Below are 20,026 nucleotides of genomic sequence, written 5' to 3' on the forward strand. Positions count from 1 at the left end.
AGATCGGAAGATAAAAATTCAAAGAGACTGTGACTATTACGAGACGCATGGATATCAAGATATAACGTCCAACTCGAAAATATCTTTCCGGAGAAGTTTTCAAACGCGATCATATCTGACGTCAACTGTACAGCGGTTTGAGCTCTTCCTCTTAACGGTTTAAGGTAGGCCATCGTTGAGATACACGTTGGCACTAGCACTCGCGCATGCGGAGAAAAAAGGCGGGCATGAAGGTGGGAGAGAGACAGTGCGAGGATTCGAAACCCACTAATAAGATCGTTGGGTATAGCGTACGGAGCACGAATAGGACAAAGCGTTTGCGAAGGTAACCGTGATGGTGCTGCTGGTGAGCTGGTGGTATTGTTACCGATACTACTGCGGCTGGTGTTGTTGCACTTGACGACGAGTTGAGAAGTAAGCGCGATCTGACGATGCGTTCGCGTGTATTCGGTGATATTCATGTTGAATTCGCGCACGGTGACGTTTGTGTTTACGATAAAATTTAAATGCTTCGCGACGGGGTGTACACATACACGAGTGCGCATTACTGACGAGAGGACACGCGTAGGAAAATCTCGCACACAAAGGAGAGAACGGGCCGATGTTGTAACGCACGTGCCAAAATGGATGAGCAAAGCGTTCACGGCGGTATCGGCGATATAAATAGTGCGGTGGTGGCTAAAGGTAAGAGTGCGAATATGTCAACGTTAAATCATCTTCGGCGGCATCGCAGACGGAACGGCGACGTCGTTACCGCGGGCTCGCTCGCTCAGCTCGGCCGCACGTGGCTCTTTACCTGCTTCGTGAAACGCGAAGATTCTCGGCTCGTGAGCGTATCTCCATGAAAAGATAATACAAGATCCGCCCGACTAACCCTACTTCCTTCCTCATCTTGTGTTCTCTCTCTTTCTCTCTCTCTCTCGCTCTCGCTCTCGCTGGCGACTCACTCCGATGATCGCGTCGCGCGTATTTGTCGCCGTTTTTTCTCGTACACGTGACTAAATTTGCTGTTCTAGATGACTTACAATATCCGGAACTTTCTTCCTCTAGACACGATCCTTACCGGCGCGTAAAACAGGGGGGAAACATGAGTAAGTGCCTTCTGCGATTCTTCTAAATTCGGCCTTGACTTATTCTCCAAAATTACGTCAGAGAGACGAACGGTTTCCCCGCGACGAATATCCTTATAAGAAGCTTTAAGAATTGGCAGTAATTTCGCTGTGGCTTGTAATTGTTCGTCTATTTATCTGTTCTCTATTTCCCTTTGTCTTTCTTTCTAGATGCTTCTCTTTCGTGCTCGTTCTGGCTTCTATCTTTCTTCCCTCTTCCCCCCTCACTCTCTCTCTTTCTCGCGCGCACTTTTCCCAAGTTAATTATCTCACACCGAGCACGTGAATCGCGCGTACAGATGTACACATGTACACGGAACTTCCCGTTGTCTACGATGATACGAAATAGAGCTACACACTTCGTACAATACGTTTAAATTTTACCGGAATGCTGACACAGCTAAAAATAGCTTTTACTGACAAAATCTTCCTGCTAGCTGGTGGAAACTTAGTTACTTTCTTCGTTTAATAATAGCAATGTCTTGCAATTGTTACATACTAATAAAATCAGTAACTCACTTTAAAATGTTTATTCATTCCTCACTCTCATTTTCTATCTGTTTTTTCTGATGTAAAGATTATATATAGGTAATAAAAGTTAGAATTTAATATTTTGCATATTAATGTTTAATTGCATATTAAATTTAATATTTTGCATATTAATGTTTAATTGAATATTAAATTTAATATTTTGCATATTAATGTTTTAAAATACAAATTTCTATATAGCAGATGTATGCATAGTAATTTACTTTAATCTTTGTGGTATCTATGAGATATATGAAATTTTCAAGATAATCTATTAATTCATATTATCTTCAAGAAAATGAACAATGGTGTTATCATTTGCTACTCATTGTCTAAAATTGCAGCAAGGTCAGAATAATTACTGTCTTTACCTGTATTTTTTGTACGAATATTTATTACAGCCTTTATATACATATGTAATTGTTTCTCTAAGAAATCATAAATATATACATAAAGTACTCTATTTTTATTATATATTGTACATAAAAATTAAGCCACTTGAAGATTTTATTATCAAGTTTATACATTTCTTATCCCTTGTCTACAACTTTGCTTTAAGCCGTAATAAATTGATCAACATAGCATCGTCTACAATATGCAGAGTAAGCTTGGAGTAAGAAGTAAGCCGTAAGAATTAACCAATCATCAGACGATTATTTTTATAATAATCGACTATGATTGGCCAATTCTTACAGCTTACTTCTTACTCCAAGCTTACTCCGAATATTGTAGACGACGCTTATTATTTTAAAAATAATCAATTGTGGTTGGTCAATTTCTTACGACTTAAGAATTAAAGCAAGGTTGTGGACAAGGGGTTATATAATGTGAAAGTTATTGTTAATGGTGTTTTTATCTTTGTCATATACACTGCCATATACGCACGTGTGTATATTAGCACAAAAAAAATCGGCACATGTTCAATATATGTGACACACATACATACATACACACACACATATATATATATATATTTATTTATTTATTTATTTATTTATTTAGAAGTTTTCTATATTAATAAAATTAATAGTCAATTTATGTATGCACTTAAATTGCACGATCGTATTTATGTTTAGAACGTTTAATTTGCAGCCTTAATTATACCACGCAAAAAGCGAATATGCTTAGTTGGCGGGGCCTGCAATGAACCTACACTTAATCATGCTGCTCTGCAGTTTAAAGTATCTGTGCTCAAGTCGGAAACCGGTGCGGAATATGTCGAAGACACTAGTTATCATACTTACTTTGTACTCAAGCAATTTGAAGGACCCGAGTTTGATGCTTTATGTAAAAGCGCTCATAGGTTTGTACAAAAACAAAAAGTATATCAGACTCCCGTAATAATACGCAATTAACGTACGGTGTATGTATAAGTATAAGACAGAAAAACGCAAACAGTTAACTAATTACAATCAATTATTCTTGGACCAAAAGTTGGTTAATTTGCTTATTGTTTACATCTTACTACTTATACTTTTGCGTGCACCGTGGGCCTAATATAGAGAGGAAACAGAAAATCTTGATGCTATCTGCTTTGTTTCCTCTGATTAGAATACTGGGACCCACAGCTTTGCTGCAACTGGCAGACAAGAAAGATTCTCTGCCTAGTATCAAACGACCATTGTACACACAAGCTATGGTAGGCACAGTAGTGGTGTTCAGCGGATTTCGAACTAAAGAAGATGAACTGGTAAATCCGTTGTTTATATTTATTACTTTTGATATAATCTCTGTCTCATTATTATATATTTATGATATGTTTTGTCTTTAATAGCGCAAATTAGCCAATATGATTCTTAATATGGGAGGTAGCATCCGTAAAGAGATGGGTATTAAAGTGACGCATCTCATTGCAAATCATTGCAGTGGAGAGAAGTATAGATATGCCGACACATTTGGATTGCCTATTATGTCAGTAGAATGGGTGATAGCGTTATGGAATGCCAAAGATGATGTTTCTAGTTGTGCGAAAAAATTAGTAAGTCTCCCTAAATATTAGAAACTAAATATAATCAAATAATTATATTTGAAACATTATATTTTGTAATAGTATATTATAGTATATATATGTACACACACATGAAGTTTTTCTTTTTTTTTTTTTATTAAATATACTCGATTGTGTTTGCAGATAACAACTTACAAGCTAAAGCCATTTTATGGGGCAAAAGTGTGTTTCTTTGGCTTTCCTGAGGAAGAGAAGAAACATATGTGTGAAGTTCTGGAGCAACAAGGTGGTGAATCTACTGAAATAGATAATCCAAATTGCACTCATGTGGTGAGTTGACAATATGTTTTTCATTTATTTGCCTGTTTTTCTTTATTCTTTCTTTTGTTCTTTCTTTTAGAATATGCATCTTAATTCACTTCTTCATTTTAACATTCCTTTAATATTATTCATAAATTCTGCACATAAACATATGATGTCATTTTATACAGATGTATTAGATTTATATATCGCAACCGTCAAGTTTTCAATAATTTTTTACGTTATGTAAATGATACACATGCTTTAGGTGGTAGACGTAGCTGGTCATTTCTACAAGAAATCCAACAACATAATCGACAAGTTATCGTATCTGAAAACTCCATCTAGTCTTCGTCCGCTTTTCTTAACGTATTATAAGCCAATTTCTTCTCCTCTTTATAATCCTTGTTCAAATTCGCTTTTCATTCCGATAAAAACACGTACTAAATACAATGATATATCAGGCAATGGAAGTATAGATTTTATAGAAACACAGGATTGCTATTTTTTATCAAAAAGTATTTCGTTTATGTTGCAAATGCTTGATGTAGATAATAGTAAGTGGACTGATCTCATTCCTAATAATAACAACCAAGATTCTGCTATTCATGCCAGCATGAATGATAATTGTCCTGATTTGCAAAATCCACTCATTAAATCTGACAATATGCATTATCATTTTGTAGAGCAAAGTGATTCTGGTATAGATATAAACAAGTTGTCTAATATATCCGATGCCTTTTCTATGTCAGATAAATGTTCGACATTAACAATGATAAGCGATAAAAAGATTAAATTCAGTATTTCCAAAAGTTCTTTATTCAGTAGCAATCGCTCTCTTTCTAAGGTTACGTCAAATTTTCCAATAAAATCCGATGATTTGAAAGTTTCTAAATCTTTTGAAAAAAATAATGCACATAACGTTTCCATACCAACAATGAATAACAACGCACTGTCTCTGAAATATCGTAAAAATATTCACTATATACAGAATAATACTTCAGTAACTAAAAGAATTGTAACTCCAAAACAATACATAAAATGGAGGAAAACTAATTCTTACACATCCGTTCATAAAATGGCGACATTTGAAAAATATAAGTTCATGAAAACACGTTCGTACCCGAACATATTGAAACATTATGAAGAACAATATAGCGATACGTTTTTATATAATGCATCAGGCGAAAAGACTAAATATTTGTCTAAATCTTATACATCCATTTTTTCAAAAATTACTAATTTCTCTTTTTGCTCTACATTTCCTGCTACTAAACAAGATATTTTTAACGACTCATATTATCCGTCTCCTGAGAAAATTATGTTCAAAAAGAAATATACATCCTTATCCAAGTCTTTCCCAATATCTATAAAGACTTTAAACACCAAACGCAACTTGAGGAATGCTTTTGCCTCTAATGGGAAGAATTACAATGCTGCACCTGCATCAGATGATACGAAAATTGACTCCACAGATTTGAGAACACAGGACAAATCATTACTCGCGGTATCTTTGCTTTATTTTGGTGTACAGGGTATTATAGGATGTGTTGTAAATTTCTCCAGATTAAACAGATTAAACTCGACATATTGCGCACGGCGGTTTATTCTTCTAATCCAATCTCAGAGTCCACATATTGTATACATATGTGCTAACTCTTCTCTTTTTTCGCACTTTGACATTTGCTTCGGCATTCACTGTTTGTATGCAATTATAAGGAAATACGCAAACAAGATAAGGTCGTGATCTGACCTTAACATTGATCTGCTCCTAACATACATTTTACTAAATTCTATATATCTTATAAGTCGTACGCAATGTGTTAACAAATGGAGAAATTTAATCTTTTTTAACTGAATAAAATGTCAATTTTTATACAGCTCTTTTTGGTTCTGTCAGGTTTATTAAATATATACACATGAAAATTTACTTATTAATTTATAAATACATATAACACAGATAATAGGAAGTCTTGTACAAATTTATCCGGAAAGTATTTATATATGTAAAGTATTAATATTCACAGCATGTACATATATAATTGTCCTGTTTTGTTGTCTACTTTGTGTCTCTCTCTGTGATAGAAATTATAATATGTGTTTATGATAACGACAAAAATTTGTGATAATGTTATAATTGTGAACTGCATCTATTTTGTATTTTCACAATTGTGAGCAATCAAATTTGATTGTTACAGGTTGTAGATGAGTCCAATGTAAATGTACTACCAAACTTGGGTTCGGTCTCAGCTTTCATAGTCAAAACTGGGTGGTTTTGGACATCTGTACAAAATGAAGCAGCAGCTGACGAGAAAGACTATTTGTTTGAACACGTAAGTTAAAAAGTAATAATGATGATATCATTGATATAATGCATTCAACATTATAATCACGATTTTGTTTGTAGTATCTAGAAACAGTTCTGTCTCCCAGTGCATCTAGCAGACGGGACAGTCAGCAAATTGCAGGACAAAGTGTAGCATTACCGAGGCATCCTTACTGGTTAGGTACTCCATTATCTAATCTATTGCAGAATGGAGCAGATTCACCAGCAAGTGTCAGTGGAAGTTTTTTGGACTGTACAGCAAGTCCTGATAAATTGCTGGAAGGTGCGCTAATTCTAATAAATATACTTTAGAATACATATATTTTTGTTAGTAGTCACATGCAATCGTAACATTATGTATATACTTAGTACACACATAATGTATACATAATATACATTATACATGCACGAGACAGTAATACTTCATCAAATGCATGTCAATTGATATTTATAACACATTAGAATTTTGATATCATATTAACAAATTTATCTTCTCTTTTATTGTGGATTATTAGATATATGGTATTGAGTGTTGACTATATAGATTCATTGTTTATCATAACAAGATAAGAGTATGGATCTTAACCTTCTTTTGAGCTTAATATATACTAAAGAGTTCAAAAGACATGATCGTGAAACAATCATTTAGTCTTTCCTAATTATTAAAATATCTAAGATAAGGCACATGAAAGGGAAGATGGTATTGAAATTATTTATTGCTAACTAATAGATATTCCAGAAGTAGAAGCTGTCGATATAAAAAAGGTCAGGGGAAATTTGTCAAAACGTCACCAAGTTTTTCTTGAATTAGTAGAGACTGAATCCAATTATGTGGGTATTCTTAACACAATCATGACGGTAAGAAAATATTTGTTATATATACATATAAAATTTATTAAATGTATACTTATATTTTTCAGAATTTCATAATAATCTATATTTATTATTACAGCTGTTTAAGTTACCATTAGAAAATCTTATTGGGAAGAATGGGAAAGAATTATTAAATAGTACAGAAGCCAGAATAATATTTGGAAATTTTCCTCCCATTTATGACGTTCACAAACAGTTGTTGGAGTCACTTCGTTATAGTGCTGCACATTGGACAGAGGACATTAGTATCGGAAAAATATTTCTAAAGTTTGAGCCAGATTTGGTTAAAGCATACCCGCCATATGTTAACTTCTTCGAGAATACAAAACAAATGTTAGATCAGTGTGATCAAAACAAACCACGATTTCATGCCTTTTTGAAAAACTGTCAGACGATACCGGAATGTGGTAGACAAAGTTTGAAAGAGCTTTTAATTAAACCAGTACAAAGGTTACCCAGTATTAATTTATTGTTAAACGGTAAGACAAAGTATACTACTTAATTTGTCTAAATAAATTTTTGGACATCAGTAAAATGCTCTTATTTCTTCAACAGATATTCTTAAACATACCGACAAAAGTAATCCAGATTATAGCGCACTGGAAGCTTCTATTAGCTGTATTAAGAATGTCATGACTTATATAAATGAAGATAAAAGGAAAACAGAGCGCCAGTTAGCAATGTTCGATATTTTCAATGAGATTGATAATTGCCCACCGCATTTAGTTTCCTCGCACAGATCATTCGTCGCCAAATGTGATGTAATGGAGCTTACAGAAGGTCTTAGTGGACGGGGCGATCATTTAGTACTGTTTCTATTTACCGATACTCTTGAAATCTGCAAGAAGAGATCAAAAGCTTTTAATTCGCTAAAAAGTCCCAACACAATGAATGGTTTGCAGTCGAGTAAATTAAGTCAAGGAAAGCCATATAAGCACATAAAACTGCTATCACTAAATACTATACGAAAAGTGGTGGATATACGGGAAACTGAAGGTAAATAAATATATAAATTACGTAAATGTACACAATTTATACTTTTTTATACTTATTACAGAATGTCATAAAGTATTTGCTCTTGTTGTACGAAGTAATCAAGAATTAAAGGAGAAATTGTTCTCGTTTGTTATTACCGACGAAGAAGTGAATAAAACGAATTATTTGCGAACTTTGTGCAGACAAATGGCCATCGCTGTTTGTGTAGCTGATGCGGTATACTTACACATTAATATACACAATCGATTTATATTAATATATGATTTGATACTGGACTTTATAATGTGAAATAATTTCATCATAATTTTGATTCTATTTATATTTGTATATAAATTATATATTAATATAAATTGCATATAATATTTATATTCTATTTATATTTCTATTTATTTTTTATTTGAAGTATTCTTTTTTTTGTTTCTTAGGATACATTACTTATTAGCCACGATTCACATCAGTTTGAAATCGATACTAGCGATATAGCATCAGGAACACTAAAGAAAACAATTAAGTGAGTATAACCATGTATTTTAATACTAATTATATTATTTATTATTTTATATCGTTACTTTAACCCCTTACATTGAAATCATGTCTCTTAGATATTCTATTTACGAATTAGAATCGTCGAGTATGTACGTCTCAGAATATAATGTAAATGTTTTTTCTGAGCTTCACCTTAAATAGACGCATGTCCCGCGCGAGCGTTAATTAAATACCAATGCATGGGATTAATATTACGATAATATATTATTATTAGTTTATTATTATTATTATTATTGATTTATTAATATTATTACTATTAGTTATTATATGATAATTATTAAATTATTATATAATAATTATTAAAATATTAATAATTATATCAATGCACAAATAAAAGTAGAGCACATTAATACGTTCGCTATCAATGTCACATATATGTGCCGGCAAACATTTTTTTCCTATACACACATCAACCTAAGTCAATTTTACATAATTAAAAAGAAAAAACTATATGAAGTAAATGTATATGTAAGTATATGTAGAGAGAGTCATTTAAATAAATTGTGATATTGAACGTATTAAATTGAATAGGAAAATTCCCTATTATTTTGCACGGAAAGAACGAGCCGTATAGACATGATCTCATGAAAAATGTAATAAATCTTAAAATCTTCATTAACAATCTCCGCAATGATACGCGGCACGTAAAGACGTGCGGTTCTACCATTAGCCGTACATTCGTTCGCTGATATTCTTTAATGTTTAATAACTATTGCGAAATCTTATGTGCAAGATATAGAGAATATTCTTATTTAGTTCAATGTCCATAATGATATTAAGATAATATTAATCTCAGAGTTCGACATACGTTGCACATTTCGGCCGATTTTCGACTTGTCCCGCATTAATCTCTAGCTATATTATCCTTATCTCATCGCCCCGTGCACAATGTACGAGCTGCCCAAAATTCAAGATAATTTGTAAACATGTATTTCCAATAGTTCTCCATTATTAGAAATAAATATTTACAAACAGCTCACGTTCGCAACGCGTGCTAAACTCTGTTTTATCTATATCAGGACTCGGCACATTTTGCCCATTTCGCCCTTTTCGGCCGATTCTCGGGAGCTACGCCTTCTACCTTCCTCTTGCCGCGCAGCGGGCCTAAAAATTTACGGTCGTGCCTCTAAGCTTGGAGTCACCACTGGCCGCGTCTGTCACTTGCATGGCCCGCTGCGCGGCAAGGGGGAGAGAGAAGGCATAGCTCCCGAGAATCGGCCGAAAAGGGCAAAATATGCCGAGCCCCGATCTATATTATTTATCGTGATTATAGCAGTAATCTAAATTTTTTTATATGTATGTTTTATAGACGATATTTTATTTCTATGGGTTATGTCAAGTATCGTATATGCGGTGAAAAATTAAAATGTCTTCTATGTTGTTGATCATTTTTATTCTTATATTCATTATAGTACGTAAATTTAACATTATTACATTTTGCTATTAGTATGAATATTAAGATTTAAAAAGAGATGGTAAAATGTATAAAATATAAGTCGTTCAAATATAAACGAGACTTTTAAAACTCTTGTTAGACAAATATTTTATACCAAATGCCAAAAATACAGTATATTAAATGATGACTAATTAGTCCCAGAGGTAAGTATTTTGATGGTTAAGTACACCATCCATATCGAATATAACTATAATTTTTAAATAAGATAATCTTAGTAATAAGATTATAATCTTTACGACATCAATTTGCTTGTCGTTCTGCGGGGAAATTGGACTAGATCTTATTATTAAATATATTATTAAATATAGGTCTTATTATTAAATATATTATTTTATGGTACTAGTTTGAAGTCAACTGCATTTAATAGAACAGATTGGATAATGTAGTCAATCGATTTTTTTTTTTAAAGCTATAATTATATTTTATACATAATTTAATGAAATGTGGTTGTATGATCATAGTATGATCATCACGCGGCGTTTGAAGTATTAATAAAAGCATGTATCGTTGATATTTGAACGAACACTTGTAAAGAATGCTGTTATATTTTTACAAGCACGTAATCAAAATATTCACTACTGTACATATTACACTACATTGCATGATGTAGAAAAATAATGGGACAACAACCCGTTTGGTTACAGGAGCCTCTTTCATAATTTTTACCTGGAGTATATGGATCCGTATGTGTTCCTACTCAATAGCATGTGTGAAACTACGTTACATGTCCCACTACCGTTAGTTTTCGCACCAGGCTGATTATATTTTTTTACTCGCTTCTTTTACCTTCCCCGCTTCTAAAATATCGTTTTATGCTTGATGGATGAATATAATTGTTAAAAGATAATGTCAATCAGCTATAACCAGTTCAAGCATGATATAATACAAACTGTAAGCTGTATCTCTATTGATTGTTTGTAGAGGTGATTTTTTCAGAGAGAATTACTTAGGAACTAAATTGAGTTTATATATATTTTTATATATTTATATATTTTTATTTAAGTTATATATTTTGTTATATATTTTTTTCGTATACTATATATAAAATATGTGTGTGTCTGTATGTCTATTTTATTGCATATTGCACATATACGCTTCTTTAATTTGTATTGTGATTTTGTATTGATTGAGAATGCCGTATAATTAACATGGGAACCCATTATCTTGTGTCATGATTTAACTTGCATGTATTTTGTTTCACTTTAAGTTACTTTTCTTAGTAATGTTTTGTAATTTGATTTGATTTTTTTATCTATATAACACAAACGCATCTTATGTTTTTTTTTAGTGTCTCATATCTTTCAATGTGCAGCCATGGTGCAGTTTTCCCACCGTTTTCAATTATTGCATGTGATTAGGCATGTTTTTATTATACTGCATAAAATTGCATGAAAAATATTCTTTTTACTATAATAATCCTATATATATCCTGTGTGTTTGAGCTGGTTTTTCTGAGTCTTTAATATTTGTGAATTTGTCGCACATTCCTTTTGTTTATAAAATATTTTTTCCTCTTAATAAAAAAATTCCAACTTTTGCTTTATAATGAAAAAAAAAATGTAATTTTAAAGATCAAAGTACACTTAGAACTATTAACTTGAGAGAAGGAAAGAATATTTTAACGTCGCGTTTAAATGTTACAATCATATATTGACAAATTTGTAAAGTGTGATTTTTTTTCCCTTAGATTTGCATCTCGTACAAGAGCGAGAGTTGGCAGAGCTTTTAGTTTCAATAAAACTCCAAGTAAATTAAATAGAGCAATGTCTACAATTATGTCACCATTTGGAGTGCCACAACATCTTGCTCCAACAAATCAACAAAGAAATCAGATGCGGCTAGGCAGCTGCAGCAATATCAATGTTAGTTGATACTTTTTCTCGCATATATTTCTTTATTGCTTTTGCTTATTTTTTTTCTTTTCTACTCATTTATTTTCACATCATAAAGGAAAGTAACTTTTCTCACTCATTTTATCTTAATATGTAAAACGAACTGTATAAGAAACTAAACTTAGTTTAGATGTACATTGCAATCTATTATAAAATCTTTTATATTTCCTTTCTATTGTTAACTTTTCCATTAAATTTTTTTCTATTTATATACAAAATTATTTATACTATACAAAAGATTAAGTAAAAATTATAAAAAAGTAATATCTTATACATATATTTATGTTTTCCTTTTACTCATATCTGTATCAAATATTTTAAACTTTTATGTTAATAGCACTATATTTCTACATTGCAATGTGACAAACATATGAGTCTCCCAAAAGCCAAATTGATTAATTACATTTTCTATAAATTCCTTCATTTTAATGCTAGATTTTTTAATGTGAAAAAATTTGATAATAATACATAAAATACTTTTTTTAACAGAAAACATGGAAAAAGTTAATACTTAGCTAACTTTATCTTGTCTAAATTTCACTTTGTCTTCTATTTTGGTATTTATTTGCAACACTTTCAAATTCCTTATATTTATATTATATTATCTTCATAAGAAAGGAAAAATATGCTAATAATTATAATAAATTTGCACGCTGATTCAAAATAAAGCTGTGTTAGGAATCACGTAAGTATGTAATATAAGACAAGATTTTTTGCTAGAAATTTTTATTTGTACTACATATTAACGAATTGATGATGCTAAATGTTATTGAATTTAATTTTTTGATCTTAAGTTTCTGATGTTTTTCTAGGAGTTGGATAATGATGGTTCAAGTTCTCCAACTAGAGACGACGTTATTGTAGCACCGATGTCGGATCAACCGACTCGAAAGGCTCTCAGTATGGCTTCGCTGCGAAGGTTGTAATTAGTATGCAAGAAGTCATACTTTCATTTTGCTACAGTTGTATAGTATTCTGAGAGACGTGCATTTGTAACAAACTACTGTGGTATGTTAAACTAATATAAATATATAAATATATACACACACACACACACACATAGTCTATATATTGACATATATAAAGATGTTAATTATGACTAAAGACAGTCTCGAGAAAGGGGCGCAACATAACACATCTCTGCAATTTAACCCCGAATAATAACAATCGAGAAAATTCAATATAATTTTCCGAATAATGTCTTGTGTCCTTAAATGCATCAGCATAGGAACGATATTGTTATTAGTGCCAATAATACCTAGTTATTATTGTATAACTATTATTAACATTTATATTTATTTTATGTAATATTGTAATTATTGTACATGTTTATTTTTAGTTTACGCACACATTCGCCAGCAAAATGCATGATTTCCTTGTACTGTTTCACATATATCTATCTAATGTCAAACATTAGATAGACAAAATCTTTGTAATATAACGGACTATTGCCGCTTAATAGAAATATACTAGCACCTCGCCGAATTAGTAATTTTCGTCGTTTTAGATATGTCGTAGTGAATGAGGAGATATTTGTTCACTTGTCTCCTAATCACTCTAAAAAACGGAACTGACGAACTGTACACAAAGTGTACATATATTTTGTACGTTAGGAAAAGCAAACGGCATTATTCATTGTTTCATTTAACCCTCGCAATACTGACGGTTCCAGCAACAGATTCCGCACAGATTACGGTACCTGGGTCAGTCCGAACCTCATTTAGCGAGGGTTAAATAATGTGTCCCAGTGCACTCCCCGGTCACAATCCCCGATGTCTCCAATACACAGAGAACACGTGTTCCTTTAAGAATGGATCTAGCAAATACGTCTAGTCATAGCATAGAAGAAAACAAAGGATTGCTGTCTGATAATTCTTGTTTTTTTCTATGCTACTGACATTAGAGATTTGTGCAATTTTATTGTTTCATTATTTTTCTTGTTTCTGTTTCTCTATTCATTAGAATTTGTTCTACGGGGGTCATACAAAGGAGGTCCGATCTTTGAACAGCAAAGCAAAATTATTACGCGCTACTACCACTTCGTCTTTATTGTTATCGATATCTGCCGGAGATATGGATCTTTCTGTGAAGCTGATAAAAAATCCAAGTTTTTTCTTACAAATAAAATCAAGTTTCTAGGAGAACCGTGTCTTGTGCGCATATTTAAATTCAAACATGAAATCGTCCGTCGATTATTTAATAATTTGTAATTTGTTATACTTGTCAAAAAAAATGTGACAATGCACAACTATATCCATTCAATAACGAAACTATATCGCCAATTGCTATGAATTTAATGGTTCATTCTGACAATACTGTATTCAGTGACTTCCGATCCGACCGATCCGATTTATCACAGAGTGATAATTTATTACTGTTTTACACCTCGACAAAATTTAATATGAGAATTGCAAAAGAATAACTGAGAATCAAGTTCCGCGATTTTGCAATATTGTATAGGGAACAAAGACAGACATCACGAAATCCTACGAGTATTTGTTATTGTATGAAAAAAATTAAAAATCCCGGTGTCAAATATACTATAACGATAATAAGATACTGTAAGCTGCTCTATACATACATACACATTAGCATTTCTTTGATAGTCCGTTATTTTAAAACAGGCTCTGAAGTTTATTTCTTAATTGAGTCATAATAATATGAAGTAAAAGGAGGTTACATATTTAGTTTATTTGCAAAATAATCAATTGTTATATGTACTCGGTGAAAGATCTTATAGGCGTAATTTTTGTTTCTTTTTCTTTCGTTTTTTTTTTTTCGCAGTCTTCTCGCTTTTGTTTACTCGATCAATATATTCCGTGTCTTTGATTTGTTCCTAAGAAATTGCTGTAACATCATTTTTAAATTGATACGATAAAGCTAAGGACCAAGCTTTAACGTTTTGCAACATTTTGTACTAACGGCGAACTTCGTCTTTTATATACGTCTTATCGCTAGGATATAAGAGAAAGAGATCCCGCGGCATGATGTATCGGTAAATGTATTTTTAGAGCATAGTATGTATTGATTGATTGAAGAGAAGCAGTGCGAGAGTCACGAGGGACTGCAGAGAAAATAAATAGAATGCAATGGAAAATTTTGGTTGCCGCTTATAAGGCCTTACAGCCTGATGCAGGTTTACATTACCGATCAAGAGTGTATTCTTCCTTCTCTCTTCTTACGATAAATGTAATTAGTGCCTTGTGTGATTGGAAGTGCGGACGGAGTTTGTATTATATGATAGTGTGTACATTGTGAATGTGAATTAACGCGTGATTCGTACAAGAAGCGTGAATTAGCGGCGTGTATTTGTCTCGCGATTTGCCGAAGTCTCCGATAGTATTCTGTGCCCGATACCCGCCATACGTGTTAGATACTTAAGATTACTACTTGTCGACATGGCTATATTTGCTTTCGAAACGGTGACACGGTACTTTGTACTTGTTTGTGACAGAGCGTATCTTGTAACAACGAAACAGTGCTTCTTGCGGATGCCATTGAATAGACAATACCTACTCAAAGTAAGTATTGTTTATTCGCAATTGTTAAAATGAGAGCCGTCGGGCAAAATAGTAGCGTAAATCTCGTTTTCGTACGTTGAAAAGAGAATAGACTCCGTTTAACGAGACATAAAATCTTACATCGAATATAGATTGTTGCGCTGTTCACAGACGAGGATAACAACGATTTGACTCTATTATTCTGTCATACGGCTCAAGTTGAAACCAGTGAAAGTTCGATATTAATAAATGTCCACTCGGACGTTCGTCTCGTGTATAGACACCGATATAATCGTCGATCCAAGAGATCGCTAAAATCGGCAGTGCAACCGCACAGAGAACACTTCGATCGTCTAATGCGCCTTGCACGTGATCAGTTCTGAGTGTTATTTTTTTCTCCTATCTCGAAGAGTATTAGTCAAAGAGATGTAGCACGAGAGAGAGAAAGAGAGAGAGAGGGGCAGAGCTGTGTAGTTATATGCGCCGAGACGAAAGTGTCTCTGAGTTATCACAAACGTATTGTAAATAATAAAGTTAAGTACCTAAGATAGTAAAACGCATCGTAATATAGGCGACACATTTTGTACTACACGCGTAAGGTTATCGTAATATCACCTTTCCGCGTAGCGTTATTATTTATATTATACTGTAAGTGAATGTATAAATCTAATCTTTATTATGTAAAGCCAAAAACCGCACAGACACAGACACAATACACATACATACACGGAATGCGTTGTTCATTCAGACGTTCGGCCGTTTCCCTCCTGCTCATCCATTTCGCTTTTCCGCGGGTTCTCCCGGACATACGCGATAGCGAATTATTGCCGAAAGTTTGGTACCGAAAAGCTTTTCGTTTTATTGGCTACGAGAGGAGAGACATTTGCATCTTGTGCGATGCATGGCCTCCCGGAAAGTAGAAGCGGTTACTTTGCGAAATACGTGACCACGCGTATATGTCTACGGTGTACCGAATTCACGAGATCGTAAACTGGAGTACAGGCTCGAGCTGCGGTAAGAATAAGGAAATTTCCGTCGAGTTTACGCGCGCACCTGTCGGATTGAATTGTAAACAACATTGCGAACGATACGCCGCAACAGCGAGTTGTAAAAAAGAGTTTTAGAAGACAGAAAATTGAAGAGAATCCTACAAACGAGTCATTAGTATTTAAACTCGCATGCGCCCGTGATACCTTAAACGTATCTTTACGACGGTGAACGATCGACCAAGTGTTCCTTCGTTATTTCACGTCCCTCGTGTTTTCTTGCAATAGACGTAAAGAGCACACACGATTGTGTAGCAGACGCCGAAGAGACTCGGCTGCGCGCCAAGGAAGAAGAACGCTTCCACTTTGAAATCGAGCCGCACGTTAGCCCTGCCCCTAAGTGCTACAAATGCAACGAGTTTATCGAAGATACTTTTATCGGCTACGAATTATTACCTCTCATTTATGGTGCCTTCGACGGATTTTATTCACTACGTCGCATTGCGCGAGTAAGATAAATGTGCCAGTGCTTCGACATATGTATTATGAATATTCTTATTACCTTGGTCTTTAAAGCTCCTGCTCCTTCGTCGCGAAACTCTTGATTGATGACGTCAGAAGTGAGGAAATGCGTGCCCAAAATACATACAAAGTGTCCATATTTAAAAAATGACACAATCGATTAAACACACCTTTAAAACTTCTAATACACCAAATATTTCCCTTTAACGATCAATAAATAAAATTAACGTAACAAAATAATAAGGAAATCCTTCTCTCTAAAAGAAGGCATGTAAGAGATTTTAATTGTTGCCGTTTTTCCGCGATACTGATTGGTTCTCTCGCTTAGCTCATTTCATGTGGGCTACGGCTTGCTTCGTGTCGTTTGCGCCTGTCAAATTACCAGGCAAATAGTTGTCATCGCGTTGGTTAGGTCACGAAAAAAAAATACAGAAGAAATATGTCTCTCCCTGTCTCTCCCTGTCTCTCCACGTCTTTCCCTGCCTTTTCTGTCTCTCCCTGTCTCTCCCCGTCTCTTCCTGTCTCTCTCTATAATTATTAATTAATTAAAGTATATTTTAATTTAATTTTTGTTTTATTTTTATTTTACATTTTTTATTGTTTTTTATTAGCTATATGGCGCGCGCATAGTGCGCACATATATTGTTCTAGTGTAGATTAAAAAGGGAGATTCACATTAATTTTACGATTATTTAAAGATTGTTGGAGCAAAAGCAAAGTGTACGGAATATTCTAGAGTGTGTTTAGTAAATTGCAAATGTCATTTTTTTGGATATATCTTTATTTCGACGTATTTTTCAAGAGTTCCTGGCATGCATTCCTTCGATTCTGAGATCATAAGTCAAAATAGCCGCGACGAGAGGCCAGGAGCCTTAAATACAAATATTTAAACTTTCAACATAAAATGTAAGATCTGTTTTATTTCTCTTTTTTTTCAAAGAACCTCCTGAACTAGTGTATACTGGTACAATAAGTTGGAGTATAACAATACTTTGTTTCACTCTAATTTATTGCTTCAGTATCCACCAGTTTATGAAGTTCTTCGAAAAAGAACAGACCTATATATACATATATTGAATATACACACACACGCACACACATATATTCTATTAGGTGGTAAACTTAGTTCCTGCGGCTCACAGTTAGATGACGTTAGTTAGTTGTAGGTGTAATTTATTTTGACATCTGAAACTGGCTGCATTTTAGAGGTTAGACATTTGTCAATAAAATTCAGTGCGAAGAGATTCATTTAAGCGAGCAGTGCTATTTTTTCTTTTGATTAAATATGGAACGTGATAAGTTGTTTTTTCGACATGTGCTGCTTCATTACTTTGACTTGAAAAAAACTGCAGCTGCAGCTCATAAATTGCTTTTCGAAGCTTATGGCAATTATGCTCCATCGGAAAGAACATGCCAAGTATGGTTTCAGCGATTTAAGAGTGGTGATTTTGATGTCAATGATAAAGAACGCTCAGGCCAACCGAAAAAGTTTGAAGACACCGATTTGCAGGCATTATTGGACGAAAACTCTACTCAAACGCTCCAAGAATTGTCTGCAGCATTAAATGTTACTCCGATGGCTGTTTCCAAACGTCTACATGCAATGCAAAAGGAGGGAAAATTCAAAAGGAGGGTACCACACGAATTAACCGCAAATGCCATTGCGAATCGCTTAAACATCTCTATTTCTCTGCTCGCCAGGCAGAAAAAGAAGAGTTTTTTGTGGCGCATAGTGACTGGCGATGAAAAATGGATATACTTCGATAATCCTAAACGAAGAAAATCATGGGTAGACCCTGGCCAACCATCGACATCCACACCAAAGAGAAATATTCATGGCCACAAAGCAATGCTTTGCATTTGGTGGGATATGCACGGCGTCGTTTATTATGAGCTACTCAGACCGAACGAAAGTATCACGGGGGATCGATATCAATCACAATTAAACCGTCTGAATGAAGCATTGTTGGAAAAAAGGCCAGCAGTAGCCAGCAATCGACGTAAAGTCATGCTTTTGCACGACAACGCTCGACCACACGTTTCCAAAGCCGTCAAAGAAACACTGATGCAGCTCGAGTGGGAAGTTCTCCCGCACCCAGCGTATTCACCAGACTTAGCTCCTTCGGACTATTACTTGTTCCGGTCGATGCAGCACGGCTTGGTGGATACACACTTCAGAAATTACGAGGATGTGCGAAAATGGATCGACGAATGGATTGCATCAAAAGACCAATCGTTCTATCGTCGCGGAATCTACGCGTTGCCCGAAAGATGAGAAAAATGTATAGCTAGCGAGGGAAAATACTTCGATTAATGTATTTTTTGCTTTTGATGTCGAAATAAATGAGTTTTTTAAATAAAAAAACCGCAGGAACTAAGTTTACCACCTAATATGTTAAAAGTTCAAGTATTTATGTCCAGAAACCAAAACAATAAGAATGTCTAGGTAAGTGTACAAGCATTGATACTTTTACCTTATGTTAGTGTGCGGTGTAACGAATAGCGTCGCAGCAATTAGTTATCGCGAATGTATTGCTATAACTAGCGTGTAACGTTAATATCACTCTCCTGCGCCGTGAATACGCGCAAGTAAAATTTATTATACGAGTAACATTCGTAAATCATCATGACACGCGTACCGATATTAACGGGGATTTTTGAGATACGAGTAACACGAAAGTCTCACATTTTCTACGATTTGCATATTTCAGTATTAGACTGATTGACGAGAATCGATTCGAATAATACGCAAGAATCGCATCTTTGTATAATATATTGCAAAAAATTGACGCTGTTAAAGAGAATTTGCCATTTCTCGATTTTTTGACTGAACATAACATACAAAATTATTGGTAGAAAAATATGTTAAAGGAAACGATTCTAAAAAGTATTTTGCTGAAATATGAAATGTTACCGAAAATATATCCTGTTCAGTATGTTTTATATTAATCTTATGTTCTTTGTGTTAGAAATGTCGGTAATCGTATTCGCACCGTCTTGAACGATCGAGACTCGTTACGTTGTTAAGACAGAAGCAGACGAGA

General features: G+C 33.9%; 1 protein-coding gene across 11 annotated transcripts; it reads left to right on the forward strand.

The window, feature by feature from the left end:
* The first annotated feature begins 248 nt into the window (after window positions 1-248).
* On the forward strand, window positions 249-16,206 carry LOC116843946 (protein ECT2-like). Of its 11 annotated transcripts, none has more exons than XR_004377956.1 (17): window positions 250-684; window positions 2,730-2,940; window positions 3,189-3,327; window positions 3,412-3,615; window positions 3,769-3,915; window positions 4,154-5,392; window positions 6,084-6,218; window positions 6,293-6,494; window positions 6,942-7,069; window positions 7,164-7,563; window positions 7,640-8,080; window positions 8,142-8,296; window positions 8,506-8,591; window positions 10,727-10,819; window positions 11,770-11,944; window positions 12,787-12,982; window positions 13,937-16,206. XR_004377956.1 is itself a non-coding variant. In XM_032814917.1 (17 exons), exons 1-16 carry the CDS (start codon window positions 624-626, stop codon window positions 12,650-12,652), a joined length of 3,825 nt encoding a protein of 1,274 aa, XP_032670808.1. In that variant the 5' UTR covers window positions 250-623; the 3' UTR covers window positions 12,653-12,659; window positions 12,787-16,206. The 11 variants fall into 11 exon arrangements, 10 of the variants coding, with proteins under 10 accessions (XP_032670805.1, XP_032670808.1, XP_032670801.1 ...); XM_032814917.1 differs by adding an exon at window positions 12,644-12,659 and having other exon boundaries at window positions 12,787-16,206; XM_032814914.1 differs by lacking the exons at window positions 12,787-12,982; window positions 13,937-16,206 and adding an exon at window positions 12,464-12,620 and having other exon boundaries at window positions 249-684.
* Window positions 16,207-20,026: the final 3,820 nt, after the last annotated feature.

The sequence above is a fragment of the Odontomachus brunneus genome, unplaced genomic scaffold (assembly GCF_010583005.1).
Source record: "Odontomachus brunneus isolate Ranch 3 - 2012 unplaced genomic scaffold, Obru_v1 Obru_scaffold_037, whole genome shotgun sequence".
Classification (NCBI taxonomy): domain Eukaryota; kingdom Metazoa; phylum Arthropoda; class Insecta; order Hymenoptera; family Formicidae; genus Odontomachus; species Odontomachus brunneus.